The sequence below is a fragment of the Miniopterus natalensis genome, chromosome 1 (genome assembly GCF_054644295.1).
Source record: "Miniopterus natalensis isolate mMinNat1 chromosome 1, mMinNat1.hap1, whole genome shotgun sequence".
In the NCBI taxonomy this organism is placed as follows: Eukaryota; Metazoa; Chordata; class Mammalia; order Chiroptera; family Miniopteridae; genus Miniopterus; species Miniopterus natalensis.
This window is the reverse complement of record NC_142081.1, coordinates 2,868,131-2,893,964: the sequence shown is the minus strand read 5'-3', so window position 1 is coordinate 2,893,964 and position 25,834 is coordinate 2,868,131. Positions and strand designations below refer to the sequence as shown.

The following is a 25,834-nucleotide window of genomic DNA, read 5'->3' as shown; positions in this document are numbered from 1 at the left end:
TAGAGAATGAGGTTCTCTAAGGGATGGTGGGGGTCAGAAAGCACAGACCCAGTGGACACACACTCCCATGGGTCAGATTTTGGCTCCCGCCCCTCCCCATCCTTCCTGTCCCTGCCCTATAGAAACACTTCTAGTTTCCTGTAACACACCATGCCCTGTTGTTTTTCCTTGCACCTAGGATACCTTTCCACCTGGCAGAAATTCTACTCAGCCCCCAGACCCCCTGCAGAGGTCACCTCTTCTGGGAAGCCCACCAATCCTGGGCTGTCCCTGCCCCCTCCCTCTGTCTCTCTTACTGCACCTGTTGCTCCCCCGGGGGCATTGCTTTCCTGTCCACATTCCTTAGGGAACCTAGTCTGCCTTTAGAATCAGCTGCAGAGCTTTTGAAAGTACAGATTTCGGGGCAGGAGATCCTGATTCAGCAGGTCTGCAGGTGACTGAGGCAGCACAGGGGAAACTACCCATCTCCTCAAGGGTGAGACAGGACTTGGCTTATGTTTATATGTTGGCACCCAGAGATATTTAGTAAAAGTTTGCAAATTGATGAACTTACAACAAAGTATCAAGTGTAATACCCACACAGTAAACTAGTGTCCATAGCAGATTAAAAATTTAGGCCATTTTTGCACTGTAGAAATCCTAAAACAAAAGGGTTTGGTTCACACATACTTTTAATATTATTTATGTATGCAAATGTTTCTGCACTAACCTATGGATATGATGTAAAATATATCATTGTGGTCTGGTCAGAAAGGTTCAGAAACATCACTATACATGATACAGATATGCAGGGTGTCCCCCAAAAATGTATACACACTAACAGCTGATAGCTCAATTTTGAAAATGAAATGTATTTGAATAAACACTACCTTTATAATTATTTAAAGTGTGAGTATACAGTTTATTGGGACACCCTTTATTACACAAACTTTTATATAAGAGATGCATTTTATATTTTTTTTAAAAGATTTTTTATTGATATTTAGAGAGGGAGTGAGAGAGAGAAACATCGATCTGAGACGGAAACATCAATCAGTTGCCTCTTGCACAACCCCACCAGGGATTGAGCCTGAAAGCTCAGCATGTGCCCTGGCTGGGAATTATACCAGCTGCCTTTCAGTGCACGGAACAACACCCAACCAACTCAGCCACGACGGCCAGGGTGCATTTTATAATGTAGAAAAAAATTTCAATACTGGATTTAAGATGAGATCAGAATTGCAGAAACATTGCTAAGCTAAGTACTTCTTTTCTCTTTAAGCCACTGAAAACCATCTGTGTCAAGGTAACATCTGGAGAAACGAAAGGTCAGGAAAGGCCAATGCCCCAACTGACCACCACCCAGTCCAGGACAGCCGGGCTGAGCCAGCCACCCGGGAGGCACTGCAGCGTGTTGGGGCTCAGCATCACCAGCCCTCAGCTGCTCGGGGCACAGCCCCATCTGGGCACCCAGCCACAGCCTCGTCTCCTGAGTAACCCCTCACAACCTCCTGTTCAGGTGCTCGTGCAGAGACCACTGCCCACCCTCCAGCAGGTTCGTGTGAAGAGAGTCCTGCCCCACCAGGCTCCAAATGTACCTGGCACCACGTTGGCCCCTCGGTCAGCCTCCGACCTGCCTGCAACGACGTCTGTTTCATCCAGTTCAGCAAATTTATTTAGTTCCAACTTGCATACAAAACACACTGAGAAACTGAAAAAGTCTTTAAAAGTGAAAACACGTTCCGGGCGGATATCTCGACCCCCCAAGTATAAAGCCAAGGATTATAAATTCATAAGAATGGGGGATTTGGCCGATGGTCACCCATCCGACTCAGACGACTACTCAGAACTGAGTGTGGGAGAAGACGAAGAGCAGCGGGAGAAGCAGGCGCTCTTTGACCTGCCCAGCTGCTCCCTGAGGCCCAAGACCTTCAAGTGTCAGATGTGTGACAAGTCATACATAGGAAAGGGGGGACTGGCCCGGCATTTCAAACTTAATCCAGGCCATAGCCAGCCGGAGCCTGAGATGCTGCCGTCTGAGAAAGCCAAGGGGGGCGTGACCCAGGGCCTGGCGGAGGGCAGGCCCAGCGGCCTCACATCCCTGGGGCTGTCCATGCCAGCTCTCCTGAGTGAGGAAGGGGCCCGGTCAGCACAGGGTGGCCTGCAGGTAACGTGTCCATCTGGTGGTGGGGTCCTTGTTGCTGCCTATCACCCTTAAAATATCCTTTATGGTGTTTGAGGGGGGTTCAGACAGAGGCTCAAGCAGCACCCAAGTCGTCGTGTTGGGGGACCTGAGGCCCCACCTTGTCGGCCCCACGGCCAGGTAAGCAAGGCGTGTCTTCTGTCTGGCATGGCATGGTTTAGGAAGCGCTTTCGCCAGGAACGCAGGGCCAGTCCTGCAGATCTGTTCATAAGATTGCACTTGGCTGACATGACAGTGGTCTTGGGAGAGGTCGGGTTGGGGGCAGTGGCCCACAGGGTGATTCCTGGGGTGGCAGTGACACACTGGGCATGTTCTCTCCTGGTTTTTCCCCTTCCGACACCACCTAGAACAGTCAGTCTTTGGAAGTTGAAGAGGCATTGGTGTCCAAACCAGCAGATGGAAGCTATTCGGCCCTTTCGGGATCAGAGAGACACCTGGGACCTAAAAGGAGCGACTCCAGGGTCCCTGCAGAGCCCAGTGCAGCTGTCCCGGAGCGGAGCAGAGCAGCCGGGAACAGAGCCAGGCTCAAGGAGGTACGCCGATCTTAGACCCGGTTCTTGACCCCTGTCTGGTGTACGTACCAATGCAGTATTAGGCTTCTGAATTCAGAAGTAAAATACCCAGGTAACTATATGGTTCACTTGGGATGTACTTGGATGAAGTGTGCGACAAGTTCAAGGATAGTGTTACCTGAAGTAATTTAGGTTTACCCACTTGAAATGACCAGAGTGTCTTAACTGTAGCAAGAGCTGCTTGCCTTCAAACGTTTTGGAAAAATTATAACCTACGTTTTCATGGAAGCCATTGAGAAAACAACAGAAATCGTTTTTGTTTTGTAAAAAGTCTCAGGATATAAAAGTGTGCTTCAGGTTTCAAGCCCAGGAATCTCCAGTCCAGCCCCATGAAAGTAGGTATAGTGAATTTAGTTGAATTGACTTTGAAAAGTGGGACTTACCCTAGTTGCCTTTGGCCAGGATGTATTTATGTGTTTATTTGCCTGGTAACTTCTCAAACGAGAAGTGAGAGCCAACAAGAGAGCGAGAGATCAGTTATGGAGCTGCGGCCCCCACAGGAGTGGCCGTCAGGGCCCAGGTCCTGGGAACTCCCACACACCTGGGGCAGAAGTTCCGAAGGAGGGGGTTTCCGGGGAAGCTCCATGAGGTTACAGTTCTAGTGGGAAAGGTAAACCCTGGTGAATAAGCTTTTTTGGGTGGGGGCAGGGAGCTTGTTAATTAATCCAGGATGACTGGTTTTTAGGAGTAGGAGGGAGGTAGACCTTGGCTTGACTCACTTACTAGCACTGAATTAGCCACCATCTATGGGGTTAGGCTCCCTCTGTGGCAGCTCAGCCGCTAAACTGAGCCTCGTGCTGAGTGCCAGCTGTACTTCATTTCACTGGCTCTGTGATGATTAACATCTCAACTTAATAGTTGAGGAACCTGAAACTCAGGCCAACAACTTTCCCAAAGGTCATCCTGCAGGTGGCAGAGCCAGAGTCTGAATCCAGGTGTTCGATGTCTACGTGCAGTCGAGCATCTGAGACCAGTGAGGCCATCTGCTCAGTGTAGTGGGGACTCTAACACAAAGACCCCATCAGCTGGTTTACAGTCCCACACTCGGCATCCAGAGAGCTGGGGAGTGCTCTGAGCAGGATCACTCTGATTCAGAGTAGAGCCCCTCAGAAATGGGCATTAGTTTGCATACTAACTGTCCCCCACACATCAGGCCCTGTCCTGGGTGTGGAGGGGACAGTGTGCACAAGGTAGACCACCCCCCACTCTGGGGAAAGATGACAGCCAAGCCAGTGACAGCTGCCAGGCAGGCATGCGTGTGAGGCGGAGACTGAGGAGGTGCCCTGTCTGCTCTGGGCCAGGGTGTGGCAAGGTGACAACCACATTCCGACCTCCCACACCTTGAGGGGTGTTGGAAACCAGCTGGTCATTTTCCTCTAAGGGCTTTTGCATGTCATAATTAAACACCCCGTCTTGCAAATGAAAGGTCCCCCTTTTCTGACTGACTGCTGTTCTCTGAACCCCCTTCCAGCCCTTGCAGCTCCTCACTGATCATTCCTCCAACCTCCCTGAGCCCCATGAGGCTTTCTGTCTCCAGGACTCCCTGCTCCCCCTTCACCTTATTGCTGCCCTGGGTGATCTCACCCATCTCCTGGTTCCTCACCTTCCCTTCCCTCGGCTGACTCCCACATCCGTACTTCCTGTGCAGACCTCTCTGGAGCTTCAGCTCTGATTTCCAACATCCCACAGCTGGCTTCCTGTCCACCCTTCCTGGCCAAGGGTCTGCCCCGAGCTCAGCTGGGTACCCAGAGCATCCATGGCACCCCTTCCCCTTCACACACTCCTCCCTGTGTCCAGCAGTCACTAAGCCCTGAGGACTGCGCCCTCCCTGGATCTCTCCCCAAGACACACCCAGCTCTGCTGTCACATGTCATCTGTCACCTGTCCTTTAGCGCTGGTGTCCTGACTGGGTTGCCTCTGGACTTGTTTGCATTTTGGTCCCTGGCGTTGGCTGGTGAGCCCTGGAGCCTTGGGGAGAAGGGAGAGCGCTTCCCATCGCTGTGCCCTTATCCGGAACCCGGTGTCCACTCTGTGCTCAGGGCTGTCACAGGGACTCAAGCTCAAGTCCAGGACTTGTTAATGGTGAATCAAGTGAGATATTTAATGAAGCAGAACATTTATAGTGTAGAGTTGCTTCATCACTGAGATTTGGGGGAACTTTCTCTTTTATGTTTTTTGTTGCGCCAGCTTGTTGGCTGTGGGAGAGTCTCATGGGCTTTCAAAGAGGTGAAACGCTTTCTCCTGGTAGATTCTCCACCAGTGTAGCCGGGAGGACCTTGTGGAGCTGGCTCTGCCTCAGCTGGCCCAGGCGGTGACCGTGTATGAGTTTCTTCTGGTGAAGGTGAGTCTTCTTTGTGTTTTAAACCATCTAGGGCACAATTAGGAGTCATTTAGAAAAGCATCCTCCATGTATAGTTTAGGAGTGAGGCCTTCTGGAGTCTTTTCCCTTGGGGACAGAGTTGTAACCTTGTGTGGGAGGCACAGAAGGGTAGCAGCAAACCTGGGCGGGCCCACAGCCATGGCATCCACCCTCGCCGGCCTCCCCCACCCTGGCTCTGCACCCTGGTGAGCCCACTGTGATGCTGCAGCCTGGGCCACCAGCACCCACACTGCATACTTCCAGGAGGCGCCTGCACCCACACTGCACACTTCCAGCACACGCCAACACCCCTTCCCTGGGAGAGGAGGCCCAGCCCTCCTGCTCCAGGCCTGGGAACACACTTGTCCTCAGAGCTTTCTGCCATCCCCTCCTCTCCCCAGGCCCATCCTGGTGTCACCCATGAGCAGTGTTGGGCACACCGTAGGCTCTCACCCAGGAGTGAAGGAAATGCCTGCCATTGACAGGCCTAGGCTGAGGGCCAAGGAACTTGTATCCTTCCCTCCTTTAAATTTCCTTCTGTATTTTTCGTCTCACTGCCTCGGTTTAAACGTTTCTGTCATCTTTATCCTAAGGTTGAAAGCGGTCACCTAGCCAAGCCTGTGTTCCCAGCTGTGTACAAGGAGTTTGAAGAGTTGCATAAAATGGTTAAGAAAATGTGTCAGGATTACCTCCAGAGCCCTGGCCTGTGTTCTCAGGAGCCCCTGGAAATAAACGATGACAAGGTAACAGGCCACAGGGGAGGCGTTCCCACAGAGCCCGCGGAAGGAGGGGTGTCGTTCAGGAGAACGTGTTTCTGTAGTGACATCGTCGTTGTCAACGGCTCTCTAGCTCTTTCCCATCAAGTGCAGGCTTTTCTCTTCATATGAAGGTGCTGAGAGCTTTCTTCAGGAAACTCAGAAATGCAGATAAGCTCAAATAAAATCGACATCACCATAATCCCCCCTCACTGATGAGCACGGTTAATGCTTTGGCTAGTAGGGTTTTCTTCATTATGTAGGTTTGTGGGGATGGGTTATGCAGAGACCAACAGTTATTGTTTGTGGTGGTTTCTACAAATTTCTCATTTCCATGCCATTGTCATCAAATTGCCTTTAGCTGTATTGGGTCCTTGCCAGAAATGTTTTGAAAAAGACATGGTTTGACTTACTTTGGATAAAATCCTTTGCTGGGCATAGCATGCACCATGTGGTCAGATCATCCAGGGGCCTCTTGCTGAGTCCAGCAAGAGACTCCGCCGCGTCCCCACTGTCCATTGCCTCTAAGTCCTGGCACAGTTTGCAAGGGGACAGCCAGGTCGGCAGATGCTAAACTTGCCAACCCCTGTTCTCTCCTCTGACCTTGATCTGCCCTTGCTGCCCTGCCCTGCCCCTCATGCTCTCGGTGTTCTCTCCGTAGTGTCCCTGCATGAATGCCGGTAGCTGTTGGTTATGACCTTTACAGCTGCTGCTTCGCATGTGGGATCTAATGTAATCCTCACAAAATCCCTCCAAGTGGCTGGAGTCCCAGATGGGTGGTTGTCAAGGTCACCCAGGCTGTGAGCAGAGAAGCTGGGATCCAGCTCAGGCTCCTAGCCTCCCAACCCCAGGTCCTGTCCACCGACCGGGAAAGGAGATGTGGTTCCAGAACAGGCAGGATTATTTTTCTGAAGGTAACAGTGAGAATTCAAAAAAGGAGGGATAACAGGCAAAGAGGCGACCTTGGTGTCAGACTAACATTGTTGAGCTTGTAGTGACACTAGAGAGAGTGCTTTAATTTTTTTAAAACCCTTGTCAGTGTCTTCTGACCTGCTGGCACAGCACACCTGGCCCTGGCAATGACCCATTTCTCTGCCAACTCTTCATTTTTCTCAGTGTTCAGGCAGCACCTCGCTGTGCAGAGGGACTTTACAGGTTCAGACGCAGGCCTCTTATTCTCACACCTCCTCTCAGGTTGCTGGGTCCTTAGGAATCACAGAAGAATTCTTGAGGAAAAAAGAAACACGCACAGAGTGCATTCCACACACGTGCACCTGCCAAGAGATAGACAGGGAGGAGCCAGCGGCAGCCAGCCTGAGGAAGAGGCAGAGCGAGGTGGGCCAGCACGGGGGAGCATGGGGGGCGTGGGGGCCACTGTCTGTCTGGTGTGATTGTTGCGGTTTGACTTCAACTCTGGACGCCACTCCTGGAGGAGGAGGTGCCGGCCTGCCTTCTAGTCTTAGCTGATTGTGTCATCACTCCCTAGCCTGCGGAGGAGGGGCTGGCCTCAGTGAAAAGGACCAGAAGGGCCGCTCTGCCCAAGGAGCTCCCCGAGTCTTCTGCCTGCACTCAAGGCCAACAGAAGCCGCCCGGGTGTGCGCCTGCGGCCAGCGAGGGTAAGATGCTCATGGTTGTCGCGCCCCGTGGCTCTGAGGCCTTCTTTCAGGATCAGTGCCCCTGGGGCCACGTTTAAGAGAGCCCTCTGGTTTCTCAAGTTTTATCCCAACTTCCCCCGAACCTTGAGGCCTTTGAGGTTTTCTTGTGTCCTGTATTGAACTGAAGCACCGCCTCGTGGTGGTAGGTGGTGAGACAGGTGGGCTGAGAGCAGGGCGGGGCCCCAGGACAGCCGAGTCTGTGGCTGGGCTCTCCTGAGGCATTAAGTGCCAGTGAGATTTAACATTTAAAACAACACATATCCTGGCTTTTATCCCTATTCCAGCCAGAACCTGTCAGTTAGGCTCTTTGAGCAAAGGGCAGGTTGAGAACATGGTAAACCTTCTAAAAGCTCATCAGGGCCGCCTGGCGCCCTTCCTGGTGCAAAGCCTGCTTTAAAGGGGCAGTCTCCATTTTCTAACTTACTTCTGCTCTGGGGAGCAGATTTATTCATGACAACAGTGCAAACTCTGACCTGAGTGGATTCCAGCTCACTCGCCTCTGGCCTGGGCTTCCTCTTGTAGCTTCATCCAAACCAGGCCAGGTAGCAAGGAGAGTTTGTGTTTTCCCTTTTCTTGCACTAAAGTTAATTTGGACAGCTTGTTTTGGGGAGTGGGTGCAGTGAGCAGGCTATAATGCAGCACCTGTGTGACTACCTGTCTTCCATGCTGTTTAGGTTTCATCCCTCGAGTAAATGGGGACACCTGCCCCTGCCCTGAGAACGGCCACACACCACCAGGTTCTGAGGGCGACAGAAGCACAGCCCAGGCCGGCCAGCAGCTGAGAGCACTTGCAGACTTAGCAGCCAGGAGCCAGTGTGCAGACCCTGCCCTCTTGTATCAGGATGTCCGTGGGCTGGGGCTTTACACTCAACCCGGACAGCCTGGGATGCTGACCCAGGAGCAGGCAGCAGTGTTCCCCACAGAGAACGCTCAGGGACACTCTTTAGACCTGACCACTGGGGACAGCCCAGGGAGCCAGGGACTTTGCAGCGGCTTGGTGTCCACAGGAGGAGTGGCATCCCTGCTGCCTGGTGGTTTTGGAGACACTGAGGTAGGAAAGCTCCCCCAGGTGCCTGGCTCTCATGGGAGCAGCCAGCAATTCAGCCCCAGTGAGGCCCTGCTTCCTGGGGCTACAGCCCCTCTGCTGGAGAAAGTCTTTTCCCTAGACGCTGAGCCGACGCCCTGTGCCGGCAGCACTGTGTCAGAGTCAGGGCCTCTGCTTGGCCTGGACGGATTGCTGTCTGCTGAAGGAGGTCTAAGGAGCCACTTGGTGGGCTTGGACCAGTCTGCCTGCGGGACTGGGACTCACAATGAGCAGAGAGAGCTGGAGGGTGTCATTGCTGTGGGTGAAACCATGGCTTTTGAAATCACCAGTGGCTGCCACAGGCTGCTGTCTCAGGGACAGGAGCAGGTATTTATTCAGACTCCTGAGGGGCTTACTGTGCCCCACCCAGGTGCCATGGTGTCTGGGGAGGACAATGTCCTACTGACTGAGGCGGAGGGGCTTGCCTTGCAGATGGGCCCAGCAGGAGGGGTTCCTCTAGAAACTGCCCGGGCAGAGCCCCCTCAGTGAGATGGAGTCAGAACCTCAGTCCTAGATTTATTTATTTTATTCAGAGGTTCTATTTCAAGTAATGCATATTTTTCTAATGTGAATACTGACACAGATGAATGTTTTACTGTATTTATAAAGATTGATGTCTTTCCACCCCACGGCCTACCGTCTTCTCTGTCTTCTCATTGCAGTGGTGGCCACAGGCTACCTGGTAATGAATCCCTCCCTCCCATATGTGTGCCTCTCAGAAGTGGCTGAGACTGCAGTGACTATCCCCTTTCTCCTCGGCGACATGCTGCTCTTTCACCAGACTTGGTCCATCCTCGCTTCTTCTGGGTTCAGTACAGTAGTCCACAAGCTAAGCCGTCCTGGGCAGCACTTCACTGGGAAGTAGGAAAGCAAGTTGCCTCTACTTGCCTTTTCCAAAGGAGGAAAGGGAGGCATAAAAGCTCCAGTCCTTCAGTGCCCCCGCCGGGCAGCCACACAACAGCCAGGTCAGAGCGACCGGCCGGGCCAAGGCCTGTGAAACACACACTTATTTTCCATTGACAGGACGTTACTCTGTTGAATATCTATCCCAGCACGTCTGAATTTCGTCATTGTGTATGTGCTGCTACAAATGGGTAGTGAGCTTAGCGATGGAATAAAAAGTACCCACACTGCACTGTACCCGGTTAAAAGCAAGGAGGCTGGGTGCCAGGCAGGACCAACAGCAGCCCCTAGGGCCTGTGCTCAGGGGGCCTGTGCCTTACCTGCCAGGGCAGCGTTCGCAAGGCCCCGATACTGAGACAGATTCGTAGGACCTCCTTGTCATCACAGCACCACACTGACAGACGTGACTTCATTATACAGAAAACAAGGGGAAATTTCCCTCTCTAATTGAGAATGTTCCCTTGTCTACCTCGTAATCTGAGAGACTGAAATCAGAAGTGGGAGTGGAGAGGCTTCAGAGCAGACACAGGGACACACACCACCCGAGTGACTCGGTAGGGTGGCCTGTAGTAAGGACCTGTTTTCAGCACTCACCATGGCACCCAGTCCGTGGTCAGCAGCTGCTCCCAGTCAGGCTCCCGAGGCACCAGGTCGGCCCACGTCCAACTCCCTACCTCCGCCAGGTCGTGGGGGTGGGGACAGCTGAACAGGAAGAGGGGGGCTGTGGGAGAGTTGGTCTTTAATGTCCTCTGAGGTCCACATGTTAAGACAAATTTTTATTTTCATCTAGGGGGATAGCATGCCCATAGTTTAAAACGTCAAGTGCTACCAAAGGGCCTGGATGAGCAGTGCTGGCCCGCCCTCCACCCTCGATTCCCCTCAGTGGAGGCAACGCCTTCCCCGACCTCCATGTGCCTGAGCCACGGCTGTCTTGCTTTCTTGATTTGTTGTATTAGATGTTATCCAGGGACAAACCACTGAGACATGGGGACCAGGCACCTTCCCCTCGCACTGCCGTCTCTGTCTCTCGTCAGTGTGAAGTTGGTCTCTGCGTTTTGCACTAAAATACAAATATCGTTCAGTGTGAGCCCGTGCACGGCGCTGACGTTTCCCATAAGCTGCCGTTTACCCTGGAGATAACTGCCTTGGCTTTTCTTCATTTCCTTAGTTTTCTTTTTTGCTATTTCGTTTTTATTTTTAACAAAATCATACATGCATATAGTTTAAAGTGACAGTTTTTTAAGATTTATTTACTTGTATTTTATTTTAAATCCTCATCTGAGGAGATTTTCCATTGCTTTTCAGAGAGAGTGGAAAGGGGAGAGAGGAGAGGAGAGGTTGCCTCCTGTAGGGCCAGGGATCGAGCCTGCAACCTAGGCACCTGCATTCGGCTGGAATCCAACCCGGGACCCATCAGTCCCCTGGGCCAATGCTCTAACCACTGAGCAAAACCGGCTAGGGCAAGACTTATTTATTTTATTACTTTTATTAGTATTTATTTTATGTTGAATATACTCCTGGGACATAAGCTTTTGTTTCTTCAGTTTTTTCTGGGATATCTTTTTCTTCTATGCAACCTCCTCTTCTGGCTTAGGAACAATCTGCTCTTTTTCCGTAGGATCATCTCAATGTCGCAGGGAGAACTCATGTGTGGGTTAATCCGCCCATGAGCTCTGTAAGTTCTATGTCGCATCTTGGGAGCTTTGTTCACCTGGATGTGCTCAATGACCAGAGAGTCTACATCTAAACCCTTAAGTTCAGCATTGCTCTCTGCATTTTTAAGCATGTGCAGCAAAAATTCAGCACTCTTTTTGGGCCACCGACCCTGTGTCCAGCCCCACTGTTAGGCCTGGGCACACCTACCATCTCCACCATTGTAACGACGGACTCGCACACATTGCTTCTGTAAAGTGACATCCTTCAGATACTTGGTAGCTTTTTGAATATGTATACCCTTGATGGCCTGGGCAGTTTCACGAGTGTTCTTAAAGTGAACACGAAGATTTGAACCTCTTGACTTGCATGATTTTGTGGGGTTTTCTGGGTCAAGTGAATAGTGAACCATTTTCACAGGTAACCTCTGGCCACTTTCGGGAAGAGCAAGACTTATTTTTTTAAAAAGGAAAGGAGCCCTCCTTTATTATTTATGACAAGATGTTCACAGCTGAGGTCTGTGGCACATTGTGATTACTTTCATGCTTTCGTATAAGCTTTTGTGTTTCCTGGAGAGAGAGAGATATATATATATATATATATGTTTTCAGTATATATACATATACACACACACACACGTTTTTTAGTTTTAGTTAAAGGTACTTATCATGAATTCATCCCCAACCCTTTCCCAGTCCCGTCTGTTTTGTTGGTACTTTTATGTTCCTTTACTGTCTATTGGGCAAGATTTCTGGAGGCAAAGGAGAGGGCTGATTATGCCACTGTGGTTAGAAGTCAGATGCCGGTTCTCTCGTGATGTCATTACTCCTTTCAGGTAGAAAACAGTCTGCAGATTATTTCTACAAGTGTGCAGTGACTTTGGAACTCAGCAGATTTGACAACTGGAGATCTCTTCCGTTAATTTGACCCCTCTCTGTTTTGTGACAGATCTCTGGGTGAGTGCCACTGGATAATTTATTCCTCACTTAGTTCTTTTACTTGTTTGTCCTTCGCATTATTGATCCTTCCCATTAATTCCAGGCAACTTGGGTGTCCAGGCGATGAGGCATCAAGAAACATCAAGTGTCCTAGAAAGGACTCGAAATTTCTCCATGTCGCCTCAAAGAGCATTCTCTAGGTGGCCCCCAAACATGAAACTGACTGCAGGCCGACCATGCCTCAGGGGCCCTGCCCATCGCCCTGGGCTCAGGACAGCAGCCTGCTTCCTGAGCGAGCAGGGGGTGCGTGGCAGGGCGTCATTCCTGCCAACCGCCAACCCTGCAGTTTCCAGCCTGTTTTCAGCCTGCAAGATGTCCCATGGGCTGCTTTTATATGGTTAGATCTTAACAAATACTGCAAAGGCAGAGGCCAGAGAAATTCTAAAAATTGTTGCCTTTAAATGCTTGATAGGTCAGTTTGCACAGTGAGAGAGCCTGACTTTTCCTCAAAATAACCTGTCATATACGAAGCCTATTATTTTTGGCATATTTCCTTTCCTTCCCTGAGAAGCACTTGTTCCTGGGATGCTAGAAGTTTGGTTTCATGAGGTTGCGTCCCATATCCCATTGCACTAAGTTTCTTAGACTTGTTTCTGTGGAGCACTGGCAGAATTGATCCCCCCGGCAATGTTTGCTTGCATATACTGTCAAACTATAGGACTGATGCTAGAAGAATGACATGGAAGAAACCTCACTTGGCCAGTTGCACCCTTGGTACGCAAACAGGCAATTTTTTTGTGGGGAGTTTTTATTTCTATGAGGCTATCTTTGTCCAGTAAACTCTTTGGTATTTTAAACAGTAACTGTAATTACAAAACTAATATAGTTTCAACAATACAAATAAGTATAAAGTAAAAATACTAAGCCAGGAATTACCTGGTTTACAGAAACAGGATTGCATGATCGTTCTGTTGAACTCATTTATTTCATGCCAGGTCCTAATGGGTGACCGGTTCACACTGGGTACAGGTGACACTGAGAGGCAGATGGCACGCAGCAGCAACACAAGTGTCTGGAGAGGCCGCAGACAGCTGGTGAGATGGTCCAGTCTGGACGGCCCCAAGGTCAGCAGGTGGCCATGCCAGAGCCTGGGGCATGACGCTAGGGTGCGGCCCTGGGTCCCCCATGCAAGACTGTCCACCAAGGGTGCTGTAGAGGCCAGCGGAGCAGCCAAGGCCTGGAGAAGCGCGAGGCCGTGTGGGAGTCACAGCGCTCGGTGCCCCGTCTCGAGCAGCATGCTCTCCAGCAGCAGCTTGCTGTCACTCTGCACGTAGGGCTGGTGCAGCCACAGGGACAAGTAGGTCAGGATGAGGTCGTGGTCCGCAGTGTGTGCCAGCTCTGCCACGATGGTGCGCTTCAGGAGCAGCTCTGCCCGGTACATGTCCAAGAGCTGGCGGGAAGCCTCGTCTGTAACAGATGCGAGTCTCCCTTTACCGGCAGTAACACCCAGAGGCCCCCTTGCCTGGGAGAGACGGCCACTCAGAAGCTCTGCTAAACACCAGAGTCGGCTACGGCACTGAGACCAAGGGTGAGGCGGGCACACACCCTGGCGGGGGCCACTGGCACTCGGTAAGTAGGTGAAATGGACGAGTAACTCTAACCTTTCTCAACTGCTGAGAACCTCAGTGATCACACAGCAGGTTAACCTCAAACTGCCGGCGTTTCAATACACATCCCATTAGCCCACCTTGCCCTTGTCTCACTCAAAAGTGAGGTCTCAATTGATACTGAATAGCTCAGCCCTTCTTTTGAAATGAAGCTAAAAATAACCTTATCTCAGAGCTTATTAAGGTAATGGATTCCATTACCCACGCAGTCTTCCATGAGGTTCACTGAAGTCTTATTTCTTTTATTAAAGAGCAAAAAAAATCTTTGTTCTAAAAAAACAAAACCACCAACCAAAAGACTTCTTCATTCTACCCACTGGTTTAAGGGGCCAATAATGACAACCTGCTTCATGAGCCTCTAATTACATTTTTAATATTCTTTGCTGATCGGGTGGTTTAAGCCAAGGGTAAATGCTCTAAGATGCCCCGTTTCCCTCCCTCCGAATGGATCCTCTTGTATCAGATTTCAAAGCCTGTTGACGTCTCAGCATACGAGTTCTAGAGGGTACCCCAGGCCTCCTAACCTACCCTTGACAGCCCATGCAGACAGGACTTACAAAAGTGGGCTGTGGGCCACGTGTGAAACAGGGGTGGCCGCTTGCTCTCTTGCCCGTAATGGTAATTTTCCAGCTCACAAACGCCCTTGGTAGTTGAAGACAGCTTTTCCATTTTCACCTGTATTTTGGTCTGAAAAGATATTAATTTGGAATATGAGACTAAGATTTGAAATCTACTCCAGTCTCCGATTCAACAACTCTAAGATTTCAAAGCTACGCAATGTAAGTCTGTTGAGACCAAAAATCCAGTCATTGAACACCGTTACCTCCGTGTACAGCAGATTTCCAGGCAGACGGAGGCAGGTGGCTGCTGTGAGTCATTAACCAGTTACTTCAGTGATAAGCCCGGGTCTCCAGCCCCGGAGAAGACAAAGCCCCTGCATCCCCCCCACTGAGATTTCCCAAGAGCACTCATCCACTAGCACTGAGACCGGGAGGAATCAATCCCAAGACTGGCCCCGGTTTTGTGGAAGGAAAGACGGGAGAGTCGTTAAATGAGCTCATTACTGACTCTATTAATTGCCTCTGAGTTTACGGAAACCTCTTTGAGGCTCAGTTTCTTTGTTTATAAAACGGTAATAAGGAAAGGCAGCCCCACGCCCTTCACTCAAGAAGGAGCCAAGGAGAACCTGATGCTGACGTGCTGCGGAGCAGCCAGGCTCCGCACAACGCTGGGCACCCTCTGCAGGGCCATTGCGGTAGACGCGACACCATCCCCGCTGTCCGGACGGGCACAGGCCAACCCAGTGGGTCGAGTGCCTGCTTCCCGGGGGGGTTAGGAGGTCTAAGTTCATTGGGAAGCATCGAGCTGGAGCTATATTAGGGGTTTGTTAAATAAGACAAATGGGTGTTAGGACATAAAAAAGAAGGAAATCTTGCCTGAGCCAGTTTGCTGAGTGGTTAGAGCGTTGGTCTGCAGACCAAAGGGTCCTGGGTTCAGTTCTGGCCAAGGGCACATACCGTGGTTACAGGCTCGATCCCTGGCCCGTTGGGGCGCAAGCAGAAGGCAACCAATGATGTGTCTCTCTCACACAGGTGTTTCTCTCTCTCTCCCTCCCCCCCCACTTTCACTCTCTCTCTCTGAAAAGCAATGGAAAAAAATATCCTCGGGTGAAAAAAAAAAGAAGGAAATCTTACCCTTTGCGACGGCGTGGACAGGCCTGGACAGGCCTGGAGAGCATTATGCTGTGAAATAAGGCTATCAGAGAAGGGCAAGTACCATGTGATTTCACGCATGCAGAATCTAACGAACAACATAAACGAGTGGGGACAGACTCACATACAGAGAACAGACTGATGACTGTTCGAGGGGAGGGGGTTGGAGAGCTGGGTGAAAAAGGTGAGGGCATCGAGCGAAAAACAAACCAAAGTCACAGACAACAGTGTGGTGACCACCAATGGGGGGGCGGGGAACAGGGTGAAGGGGGATAAATGGAGATGGAAGGAGACTTGACTTGGGGTAATGAACACACACTACAACGTACAGATGATGTGTTGCGGAACTGTACCCCTGAAACCTATATAATTTTTTTTTTTTAGAGAGAGAGAGACATCACGCACCACTGACTCACTCCAGTGTTTCTGGATCCATTCCCCATCTTCCAAGTGATGTGACACTGGAAAGGGTTAGTGCTGCTTTCTGAACAACTCTTTCAAACCTAGTTAAACCTATGAATCCTGCCTTTTAACAGGCGGAATCCTAAGTCTAAGCGAGTGGTATCCTGAGGAAATGTAATCATATCTGACATGTTCTGTTTAAAAAGTAGGGAAGCAAGTCATGCATCAGAAACATTTCCATTAGGAGAGGTCACAAACGACGTGATGCTCACAATGGGTGACACTTATCCAAGTCCAAACCTGCGCAAACCCCTATCCTGTGCCCACAAAGCGATGATGGGTCTTGTCCACGTTTGGTGGCCAGTATGGTGGATACTGACCTTAGGTCATCAGTTCATTAAATAGCCATTATGAGCGGTTCTTCTGAGCTAGACGGGCCCACAGGCCAGCCAGCCCACAGCCTATTTCTGTACACGCCACAGGCTAAGAACGGGTTTTACATTTTTAAATGGTTCCAAAAAAAATCAAAAGAAGGATACTTTGTGATGCATGAAAATTATATGAGATTCAAACTTCAGGGACCATAAGTAAAGTTTTGCGGGAACACAGCCACAGCCATTCACCTCCACACTGCCTCTGGCTGCTTTGGAGACACCGGGAAGAACTGGGTGGTGACAAGAGAGGCTGGGGGCTCACAAGCCTTAAAATATTCACTGTGGAGCCCTGCAAGGGGGTGAAATTGCCCCGGACAGCACATAGGACCAAAAGAACAAGGTCTAGGACAGCATCTTGGGGACATCAAGGCTATGGGACAGGTAGAGGGAGAGAGACCCACAGAGGAGGCTGAGGAGGGAAAAAACAACTCTGGGCAGGGAAGACCACCCGTGGTGCCGGGTGCTGCCGGGAGCCAGGCAAACCCCAAATGCGCCCCTGGGAGTCAGGGACGGTGAGCACAGGTGGCTGGGCCTTCAGGTCTTACCAAACCATCCACGGTGGCCTGCAGCTCCTCGCACAGCTCCTCCAGCTCCCTGCTATAATCTGGAGGCCTCTGTTCAGCATTTTCATCGCAAGCCGGGCTGCCGCTCTCCAACTCTATCTTCTCACGACTCCTGAACCAAGGGAAGAGTGGGAACAAAATACATCCCATAAGTTCTTGGCTGGTTGGGACAAACTCAAGAAAACGCAATATCCAGTCATGTCGTGAGACATCTTGCAAAGGTGCCAATTCGCGTCGTTAAACACGTGCTGACTCACTGACATATACGATGAATGCATCCGTCAGCCACTCAGCTTTGCACTAGAATGAGCCAGTTACATTCAGCCTGTGGCCTCCTCGGTGGAGGGTGTGGTGCTGGGCAACGAGGGTGACAAACACTCAGAGCTCATGAGCTGGGATGCATTGTGTAGACTGAAGGCCGTGACCCATGGGGCAGGAAATTGGTCTAGTGGAGTCACAGTCAACACCGAAGGAGGAAATCCCACTTTCAAACAGAACAGGGAATGTCGGAGCATTTCACGGGACTGACTGTGAGGGTCCCAGGTCCCACCAGGAAAAGGCAGCGGAGGCCCAAAGCCCATGAGGTGTTTGAGGAAAGCAGCCCCAGTGGACCGGCCAGGAAGAGAGTCTCTAGACTCTGGCCTGTCAGCATAGGTGAGCTGGAGGATATATATATATAATTATAACTTGGAGAAATTTAACACACATATGGGATCTAACCTGGAGATAGCTTCAGATCCCACAGGTGAAGGGCTCAGTCCCCAAGAGTGACCGTCCCAGGGGTTCAAGCTGTCATCTGTACTTCTGACTATAAATCAGAGGATCCCACAACCCATCCTCGAGTTCCATTAATTTGTTAGAGTAGCCCACAGAATTCAGAAAAACTGTCTACTTATCAGATTACTGGTTTATGACAAAAGACATTAAAGAATGTGAAAGAACAGTCAGATGGAGAGGTACATGGGGTGAGGTCCAGAAGGGTCCAAACAGGAGCTTCTGTCCCCGTGGAGTTGGGGGACCCTCTTCCAGCACATCAAGGTATCCTTGTTCGCCAACTCGGAGGCTCTCCAAACCCCACCCTTTGGGTGTTCGTGGAGGCTCCGTTAGGTCGGCAGGATGGATCGAACCATTGGCTGCTGGTGATTCACTCAACCTCCAGCCCCTCACCTCCCGCAAGGGCGCTGCTGGAGGGGTGGTGCTGAGAGTTTCAACCCTCTCGTGGCTGGGTTGGTTCCCCTGGCAAGCAGCCCCCGTCCCTGGGGGCTTTCCAAACGTCACAGTGCTAATAATACAAACACAGGCCTGGCTGAAAGGGGCTCACAGTGAGTAGGAAGACACTCCTTTCGCTTTCACCACTCTGGAGCTATTTCAGGAACTGAACTATTTGAGTACAAAAGACCAAATGGTATAACAAAAGGTTCTCCCCTTGCTCTCACCAATTAGGAAATTCTAAGGGTTTCGGGAGCTGTGTCAGGAACAGGGACAAAGACCAAATAGACATTTCTTATTATAAATCACAACAGCACAAGATAAAATGCAGCCTTATGAAGATCAAGTCCCACTTCCCTCCCACCCTGACGCTCATTCTTCCTGGAAGAGACCAGTGTCTGAACTGAGCCTGTGTCCTTCCAACCATTTCTATAGTTTCATATACAGGTGTAACCATGAACAGTATATAGTTTTGTATTTAAATGGACATAGTTCATACTTGCATATATCATTTCACCACTTGCTCTTTTACTTAATATAATGTAATACCCATGTCCATAGAGACCACACTTCTCCCCCTCTAAACAACTCTCAGAAAACATATGCCCAATCTAAGGGTGCAGAGCTTGGAGGAGCTCTGGCTGTACTTACAGTAAACTGATTTTCATGTTGGCAATGTTATTTGCAGTAGCAAAACCTGCATCATTGAGGGTTTCCCACTTCAGGATTAAATTATGCCAATCGGCTGCATTGTCCTTAATTTTTCTCGCACTGACAGATAAGACAGGTTTTCTGGGCACTGCACTTCCAAGAGTCTTTGCTGATAGGCAGTAAAAGAAACATAATTATTAGGAAAATCATGACCACAGTTAGAGGGCAAATGTCCTTATAACTCTCAATAGTAAAACTATCTGAAATGCTACACTGACTGGACAAGTGAGTGATGTGGAAACTAAGAAGCATGGATGACTGGGAAAGTTCCCAGAACAAGAAAAACAATTGCTTTTACATTTTAAGACTCACCAGAGGTAGCTGGATCCTTTCCCAGCTTAATAGCTCCACAGAGTTTTATCTTAAGCACTTTGACCACTTTCAATGAATCTATTTATTATTACTATTTTTTGGTATTGATTCTTTTAGAGAGAGGAAGGAGAGACGTTGATTGGTTGCCTCCCACATGCACCCTCTTTGGGGATTGAACCTGTAACCTGGGTAAGTGCCCTGAATGGGAATCAAATCTGCCACCGTTTGGTTTATGTGGCTCCAAACGAGCCACACTGGCCAGGGCACTCTGACCACTTTCAAAGGCTAAGAATAAGGCGGAGTTGTGACTTTCTGCTAAAACCCTCCCACGGCCCAAGTGCTCTCATCACCTGGCCTCAGGCACTCTGACACCTTACAAACGGTCAGAGCTTTGTTGAGCTTTGTTGTTCACAAATGCTTCGTGGTTCCCCAGACACCAGCAAGGGTGGGCCCAGAGATGCAGAGGTGACCGCCATGCTCAGGAAGCAGGAGGAAGTCCAAAGTCCTTCAGGGCCTGGTTTCCTCTCCACCTCAACACTTATCTCAACTCCCACCTGGAAGCCCCTTCATCTACAGCTAAAATGAACTACAGGCAGCTCCTGAAAAGTGGAGTCACCTGCAGGCCGTTGCACGTGCAGTTCTACTAGAAAGTTCTTTCCTTTTCTGGGCTAGTGCTGCCCATGCTCCAAGACTCACCCAGATCCCAGCTTCGGTGGGAAGCAACCCCCATACCGCCAAAAGCCAACTCAGGCTGTTTGGGCTCTTCCAGCCCTCCTGTGCCCTCTCACCTTCCCTACTTAGAACCCTTCAAAGGCTTCCTGTGGTCCATACGATAAAGTCCAAATTCTCTGAGAGGCCCCTTAAGGAGTCCAGTACACACATGGCAGTACAGTTTGAAGTCTAGCCTCTGAAGACCACACTGACTGGATTAGAATCCCAACTCTGCCCTTGCCAGCTGTGCAATCGTGGGCAAGTTAATTAACCTCTCAGAGCCTCAATGTTCTCATCTGTAAAATGAGGATAAGACATATCTACTTCAAAGAGTTGATGGGAAGATTAGATGATATATGTAAAGCTGTGAGGGCCTGGTACATGGCAAGTATCCAACATAGGGTCTGTTATCCAATGTGTGTTTTTTCCATCACCATCAAGCAATAAACTCAATTCTGACACTATTACCTGAAGAGAGCATCAGATCCCAGAGGTTAAAGGTTTGGCCCCACAACACTGTGCACCCGCCCACACCCCATGCCCTTCCACATCAGATGCCAAGGGCAAGACCAGGTTGTTACCTGTACTTCTGATCGATGGCTATAGATTGGAGGTTCCAAAGACCCCCTTCCCTTGGGTTTAATTTTCTAGAGAGGCTCAAAGAACTTAGGAAAATATTTTATTTACTAGATCACTGGTTTATTATTAAAGGATATAACCCAGGTGGAAGAGATGCACGGGCAAGGCATGTGGGAAGGGTCTTCTCCATTTTCTCTGAGCATTCCACTCTCCCCCAGTCTCCACCTGTCCACCAACCTAAGAGTTCTCCAAACCTTTTTCGGTCCCTTCATTACATAGGCATGACTGATCAGATAATAGGCCACTGATTCAACCTCCAGCACCTCTCCACTTTCCTAAAGGTGGGGGTTAGTTCCAACCCTCTAATCACAAGGTTGGTTCCCTGACAACCAGCCCCCATCCTTAGGCAACTTAGGGCCATTCCAAAAGTCACCTCATTGACATAACCAGACACCTGGACCACTCTCATCACTTAGGAAATCCCACGTGTTAGATACCCCCTGAGAAGGTGTCATTTAGGCTAAGACGTGAATGACAGGTCAACAGCATGAGCCCTAATATGAGAATAAGCCTGGCAAGTTTGAATAAAGATATGATCAGTGTGGCTAGACTGGAAAGAGAGAGAGAGGGTGTAGAAGGTGGGAGGCAACAAGGCCACTAGAAGCTTACAGGCCAAGATAAGTTCGGATTTATTCCAAGTCAATGGAAAGTGAGCAATAAGCTTTGGGCAGGAAAGTGACATGATCTAAGACTCTAGAAAGTCACCCCCACAAAGAAGTTTTCCTGGATCGGGTTGGGTTAGGACTCACTGGGCTAGATACCTGGGACAGCCTGTACTTCCGCTACCATGACACTCACCAGTGCCGCGTATTTGCCTGTTTAATGTCCATATTTCCTGCCAGACTATAAATTCCAGCAGAATAGGATGATGTTGGTCTTGTTCCCTCTCATGACCTCAGCACATAGTCGGTGTTGACTAAAATGTGTCAAATGGAGAAACAGCCCTTACCACCTGTACTGTAGTCTCCTAAGGGTTTCTCTCCCCCAGCAGGGCTCCTTGAGGGCGAGGACCACCCCAGCACACACTCAGGAACCGAGACCAGTTCCCACTTCAAGCAAGTCACCGGCTGCCCGGCCGGTGTGGCTCAGCGGTGAGCGTGCACCCATGAACCCCGAGGTCCAGGGGCTCGATTCCCGGCCAGGGCACAGCCCGGGGTTTCGGGCTCACCCCCAGCAGGGGGCGCGCAGGAGGCCGCCCATCAACGTCTCTCTCTTCGACGTTCCTCTCTCCCTCTCCCTCTCTCTCAAAACAATAAAAAAACACACACCATGTTTTAAAGGAAGTCACAGGCCAGCAGGAAAGCCTGACCAGGGAGAGTCGGAGGACAAGGCGGAGCGCGGGGAAGGCCGGCGGGCGGCGACCCCCGGACGCGCGGAGCCCGGCGCCCCTGCTGCCGACCCGAGCGCCCGCCGCGGGGCCGCCACCGGGCGCAGGGGGGCGCTCGTTCCATCGCAGCCCTCGGTTCCGGCCCCCGCCCGCCCTTCCGGGGTCCCGGGAAAGGGCGGCGCCGACGCTCGTTTCCAGCGACGAGCGCGACGAGCCGCACCTGCTGGCCCTGCGCTGCGCCTAGAAAACGGAGGCCCGGCCCAGCTCGCGGGCTCCCGGGCCGACTGCGGGGCCCGCGGACGGGGCTGGCGCAGCGCCCGGTCTCCCGTCAGCCCGCGGCTCCGGCCTCGGTCCAGCCCGAGACGCTTCCCCCGCCCCGCCCCGGGCGCCGTGACGGCCCCACGCACCTTCCATGCGGCCCGCGGATATCCCAGGAAGGAGAGCCGAGGCCCCGCCCCGTCCCGGAAGTGCGTCACCACGCCCCGCCCCGCCCCTGCGCCGCCGCTCTAGCCGCTGGAGGAGCCGGCGTCGCTCCGCCGGGCGGGCTCGGCGGCCCAGGGAACGGGCTCCCGGCAGCCCCCGCGCCCCGCCCCGCCCCGCCCCCGCCCCCGCCCCCTCCCGCCGGCGGGCCGAGCAGTCCGGAGGGGCCGCCGCGGGAGGTGAGTCCGGCGCCCCTTCCTCCGCCTCCCCGCCGCCCTCCGCGCGCCTCGCGGGGTGGCCGAGGCTGAATGTCCCCACGCGCCGCGCGCGCCCGGCGGCAGCTGTTACCACCGCGCCTCGGCTGTGAGGACGCGCCCCGGGCCCGCGCCCCGCCTCCCTCTGCGCCGGGGTCTCGCGGCGGAGGCGGCGTCCTGGGGGTCCCGACCCCTCAGCCCCGGGCCTCGGTCCACGCCCCGGACCCTGGCACGTCCCCGGTGGTGCCCCCCAAGCGCCCCTCCCGTGCGCCCGCGGGCGGCCACGCCGCGCCGGCCGGCTGAGGCCCCGGGGCAGAGCGGGGCGTGCAGGTGGGAGGACCGGGCCCCCGAGCCCCAGCCTCTCCGCCCGCGAGCTGGACGGGGCGGTCGGCCCGCCGGTCCCGGGGGAGGGCTCTCAGGGACGGGGCGGGACCGGGAGGGCGGCGGCGCCCCCAGGCTCCCCCTCCGCTCCCCTCCCCCCCTCCGTCCCGCCCCGATTCCGGGCTCCCGGTCTCTCGGTGGAGGGGCGCAGCCCGGGCGCTCGCCGCCCTCCGCGGGGGGTCGGTTGCACTGGGAGTCCCGTCTCCGCAGCCAAGGTCTTGCAGGCTTTCAGGAGACGAGGCCCGGGAGACCCGCACCCAGAGCCCAGCCTGCGGCCCCGCGTCCGCGGCGGCCCCTCCCGCTCCCGCTCCCCCGGCTGCGCGGCGCCTCCGGACGCCTCCGGCCTCGCGCTGGCCCGGGTGGCGCTGCTCGTCTACCCCGTGCTCGTTCCTTCAGCTGGGAGGTATTTGGGGTCCCCTCATGCCCCCCGCCGCCCCAGGCTCTAGGGACGCTGTGGCGACCAGACAGACCCAGTGCCCGCCCGCAGCAGGCGCAGCAGGCGCGGGCTGGGGGAGGCTCCCCAAGTCCTCTTGCTTGGACGGGGTGGGGGTGGGATAGGATGGTCCCCTTCTCTGGGGTGAGTAGGCGGTAGCTTTTGTTAGGTTAAGTTGTTCTGTAGCCACGTTGTTTTCCTGTCTTGTCTTTTTCTTTTCTTTTTTAAATATGTTTTTATTGATTTCAGAGAGAGAGGAAGGAGAGGGAGGGGTGAGTGAGGCAGACCGGGCTCTACTCCCGCAGGGCTCCCAGACCAGTGGTGCTGGAGGGGGCCAGGCAGAGCCGCCAAGGAAAGGGGGTGTGATACAGGGTGCTCTGTGGGCGCAGGGAGCCCCCTTACGGGGTGATCAGGTAAGGCCCCCAGGAGGAGGGGACATTCTAGCAGGGGCTCCATGTTGAGAAGAAGCAAAAGGTGAGTGATCGTGGGAGAAAGAGCACCCCAGGCAGGAGAAGCAGCCAGTGTGAGGCCTCTGGGTGAGCTTCACGAGAAGAGGGCTTGGAAGTCAGTCAACCAACTGTTTAGAAATAGAAAGCCCAGGGTTGAAACAGATGGTACGTCCGGCATCCCAAGAAGTTTCTTGAAAATCCCCATGGACCTAAAAGGCTTAAATGTCTTCCAGGTCTGATCAGGTGCGGAGCATCCACCCATAGCTGTTGCTTTTCTGTCACAGCTGTGACTGTGACCTTGGAATGGGCCCCAGACTCAGGGGGCACAGACCTAGATTCAGATCTCAGCATCGTGGTCTTGGGTAGGTCTTGTGAACCTCTGGCCTTTAGGTGAAGGTCATTTGAAGTTGGGGACCATGCCACCACCTAGCCTACAGGGTGGGGTATGGATTAAACGAGTGACCGAGCACTTCATAAATTACACTGCACTGAGCAAGGACTGAGGATTGAGGGAGACTTTGAATCCAAAGTGCCAGGAGGTGTGGGTCTCAGAGAGGCCCTGTGCAGCTGAGGCTCTGAGTGCTGAGGGGCCACGGGGACCATCTAACACAGCTTGTTGCTGCACCTGGGGCCGGTTCACCCTTCTCCTAGCGCAGAGAGTCTTTCCTGTTTCTCTCTCCCACGTTCCGTCCTTCCTGGCGGCTTCACAGTTCAGGATGTTTCCAGCAGAGCCTTTCCCACACTCTGATCCACACCACGCTCTCCCTCTTCTCATGGAGACCCACAGATTCACACCTAATCCCACATGCTTCTGAATATGTTCAGTTTCTTCTGCCTCCCTGGCTGGATCATAAGCTATTTGGGAGTAAGAACTGTTTTTAATATTCTTTCCACCCCTCCATAGTATTTATCACAATATAAATTACAAAGGTCAGTACATAATTAAGTGCATTTTAAACAATATATTTTTGTTGATTTCAGGGAGAGGGGGAGAGAGAGAGAAACATCAAGGATGAGAGTCATTGATTGGCTGCCTCCTGCGTGCCCCTTGCTGGGGATCGAACCCACAGCCCAGGCATGTGCCCTGACCTAGAATCAAACCATGACCTTCTGGTTCAGGCTGATGCTCAACCACTGAGCCATGCCAGCGGGGCAGTTAAGTGCATTTTGAATTAAAGTGCTCAAAAAATAAAAATAAAAAAAATGATCTGAATGACAGCTGGCTTACTTTCTCTGTTTAGTTAAGCTCCAGCTATAATTTTTACCCGCCTGAAAAGTCCTGTTCTCACTATTAAACATGACTTCTTGTTGGTCATTAACTAGACAGTGAAGGAATTATAAGAGTACCTTGTTCTCTAGCCCCCAGGTTTCCCTAGATGCCAGATCAACACTCCTTTTCCTTCCTGAAGATCACCTGCGGGAACCTTGGCGATGGCATCCCCGTCAGAGCCTGTCACGTTCAGGGAGTTCTGCCCTTTGTACTATCTCCTCAATGCCATTCCCACGAAGATCCAGAAGGGTTTCCGCTCCGTGGCGGTCTACCTGACGGCCCTGGACACCAGCGGGGACTACATCGCCGTGGGCAGCAGCACCGGCATGCTCTACCTGTACTGCCGCCACCTCAGCCGCATGAAGAAATACAACTTCGAGGTGAGTCCGCTGCCCTCTACACCTCGTCGTGCCTGAGCCCTGGCTGGTGTTGAATGTGCTCGTGAATTCCAGCGTGGGGCGGTTTACTCCTAGTTTACTAGAAAGTGGCCTTATGTTCTCACCCAGACAATACTTTAAAACCATCTTTTTTTTTTTTTAAATATATATATTGATTTCAGAGAGAGGAAAGGAGAGGGAGAGAGAGAGAGAAACATCAATGATGAGAGTCATTGATCGGCTGCCTCCTGCACGCCCCTGACTGGGAATTGAGCCTGCAACCGAAGCATGTGCCCTTGACCAGAATCGAACCTGCGACCCTTCAGTCCATGGGCTGACACTCTAACCACTGAGCCAAACCAGCCAGGGCTATATTAATATTTTTGTATAAAAATTAAAACGACTGCTATTAATTTTCTTTGATTAATAGCTTATGGATTTGACTGATCAAATTCCTCAAAC

The 25,834-nt window shown here is 52.0% G+C and overlaps 3 protein-coding genes across 3 annotated transcripts in view; 2 read left to right on the top strand and 1 right to left on the bottom strand.

The window, feature by feature from the left end:
- Window positions 1-370: 370 nt before the first annotated feature.
- ZNF839 (zinc finger protein 839) lies at window positions 371-9,231 on the top strand. The gene is made up of 8 exons (XM_016212237.2): window positions 371-475; window positions 1,262-2,146; window positions 2,530-2,715; window positions 5,003-5,095; window positions 5,707-5,856; window positions 7,063-7,203; window positions 7,355-7,484; window positions 8,198-9,231. The coding sequence occupies exons 2-8, from the start codon at window positions 1,322-1,324 to the stop codon at window positions 9,094-9,096; spliced, it is 2,424 nt and encodes an 807-aa protein (XP_016067723.2). The 5' UTR covers window positions 371-475; window positions 1,262-1,321; the 3' UTR covers window positions 9,097-9,231.
- A 2,531-nt stretch (window positions 9,232-11,762) lies between these two features.
- CINP (cyclin dependent kinase 2 interacting protein) lies at window positions 11,763-22,238 on the bottom strand. The gene is made up of 5 exons (XM_087818119.1): window positions 22,196-22,238; window positions 18,740-18,908; window positions 16,862-16,991; window positions 14,326-14,455; window positions 11,763-13,568 (listed from the first exon to the last, which is right to left on the bottom strand). Exons 1-5 carry the CDS (start codon window positions 22,200-22,202, stop codon window positions 13,366-13,368), a joined length of 639 nt encoding a protein of 212 aa, XP_087674245.1. The 5' UTR covers window positions 22,203-22,238; the 3' UTR covers window positions 11,763-13,365.
- Window positions 22,239-23,159: 921 nt separating this feature from the next.
- Window positions 23,160-25,834, top strand: part of TECPR2 (tectonin beta-propeller repeat containing 2) — a 64,736-nt gene continuing 62,061 nt past the window's right edge. Inside the window, exons 1-3 of the mRNA XM_016212231.2 lie at window positions 23,160-23,246; window positions 24,436-24,590; window positions 25,085-25,375. Of these exons, the coding sequence (XP_016067717.2) occupies window positions 25,157-25,375 (219 nt within the window). The 5' untranslated portion in view covers window positions 23,160-23,246; window positions 24,436-24,590; window positions 25,085-25,156. The remainder of the gene's footprint in view (window positions 23,247-24,435; window positions 24,591-25,084; window positions 25,376-25,834) is intronic.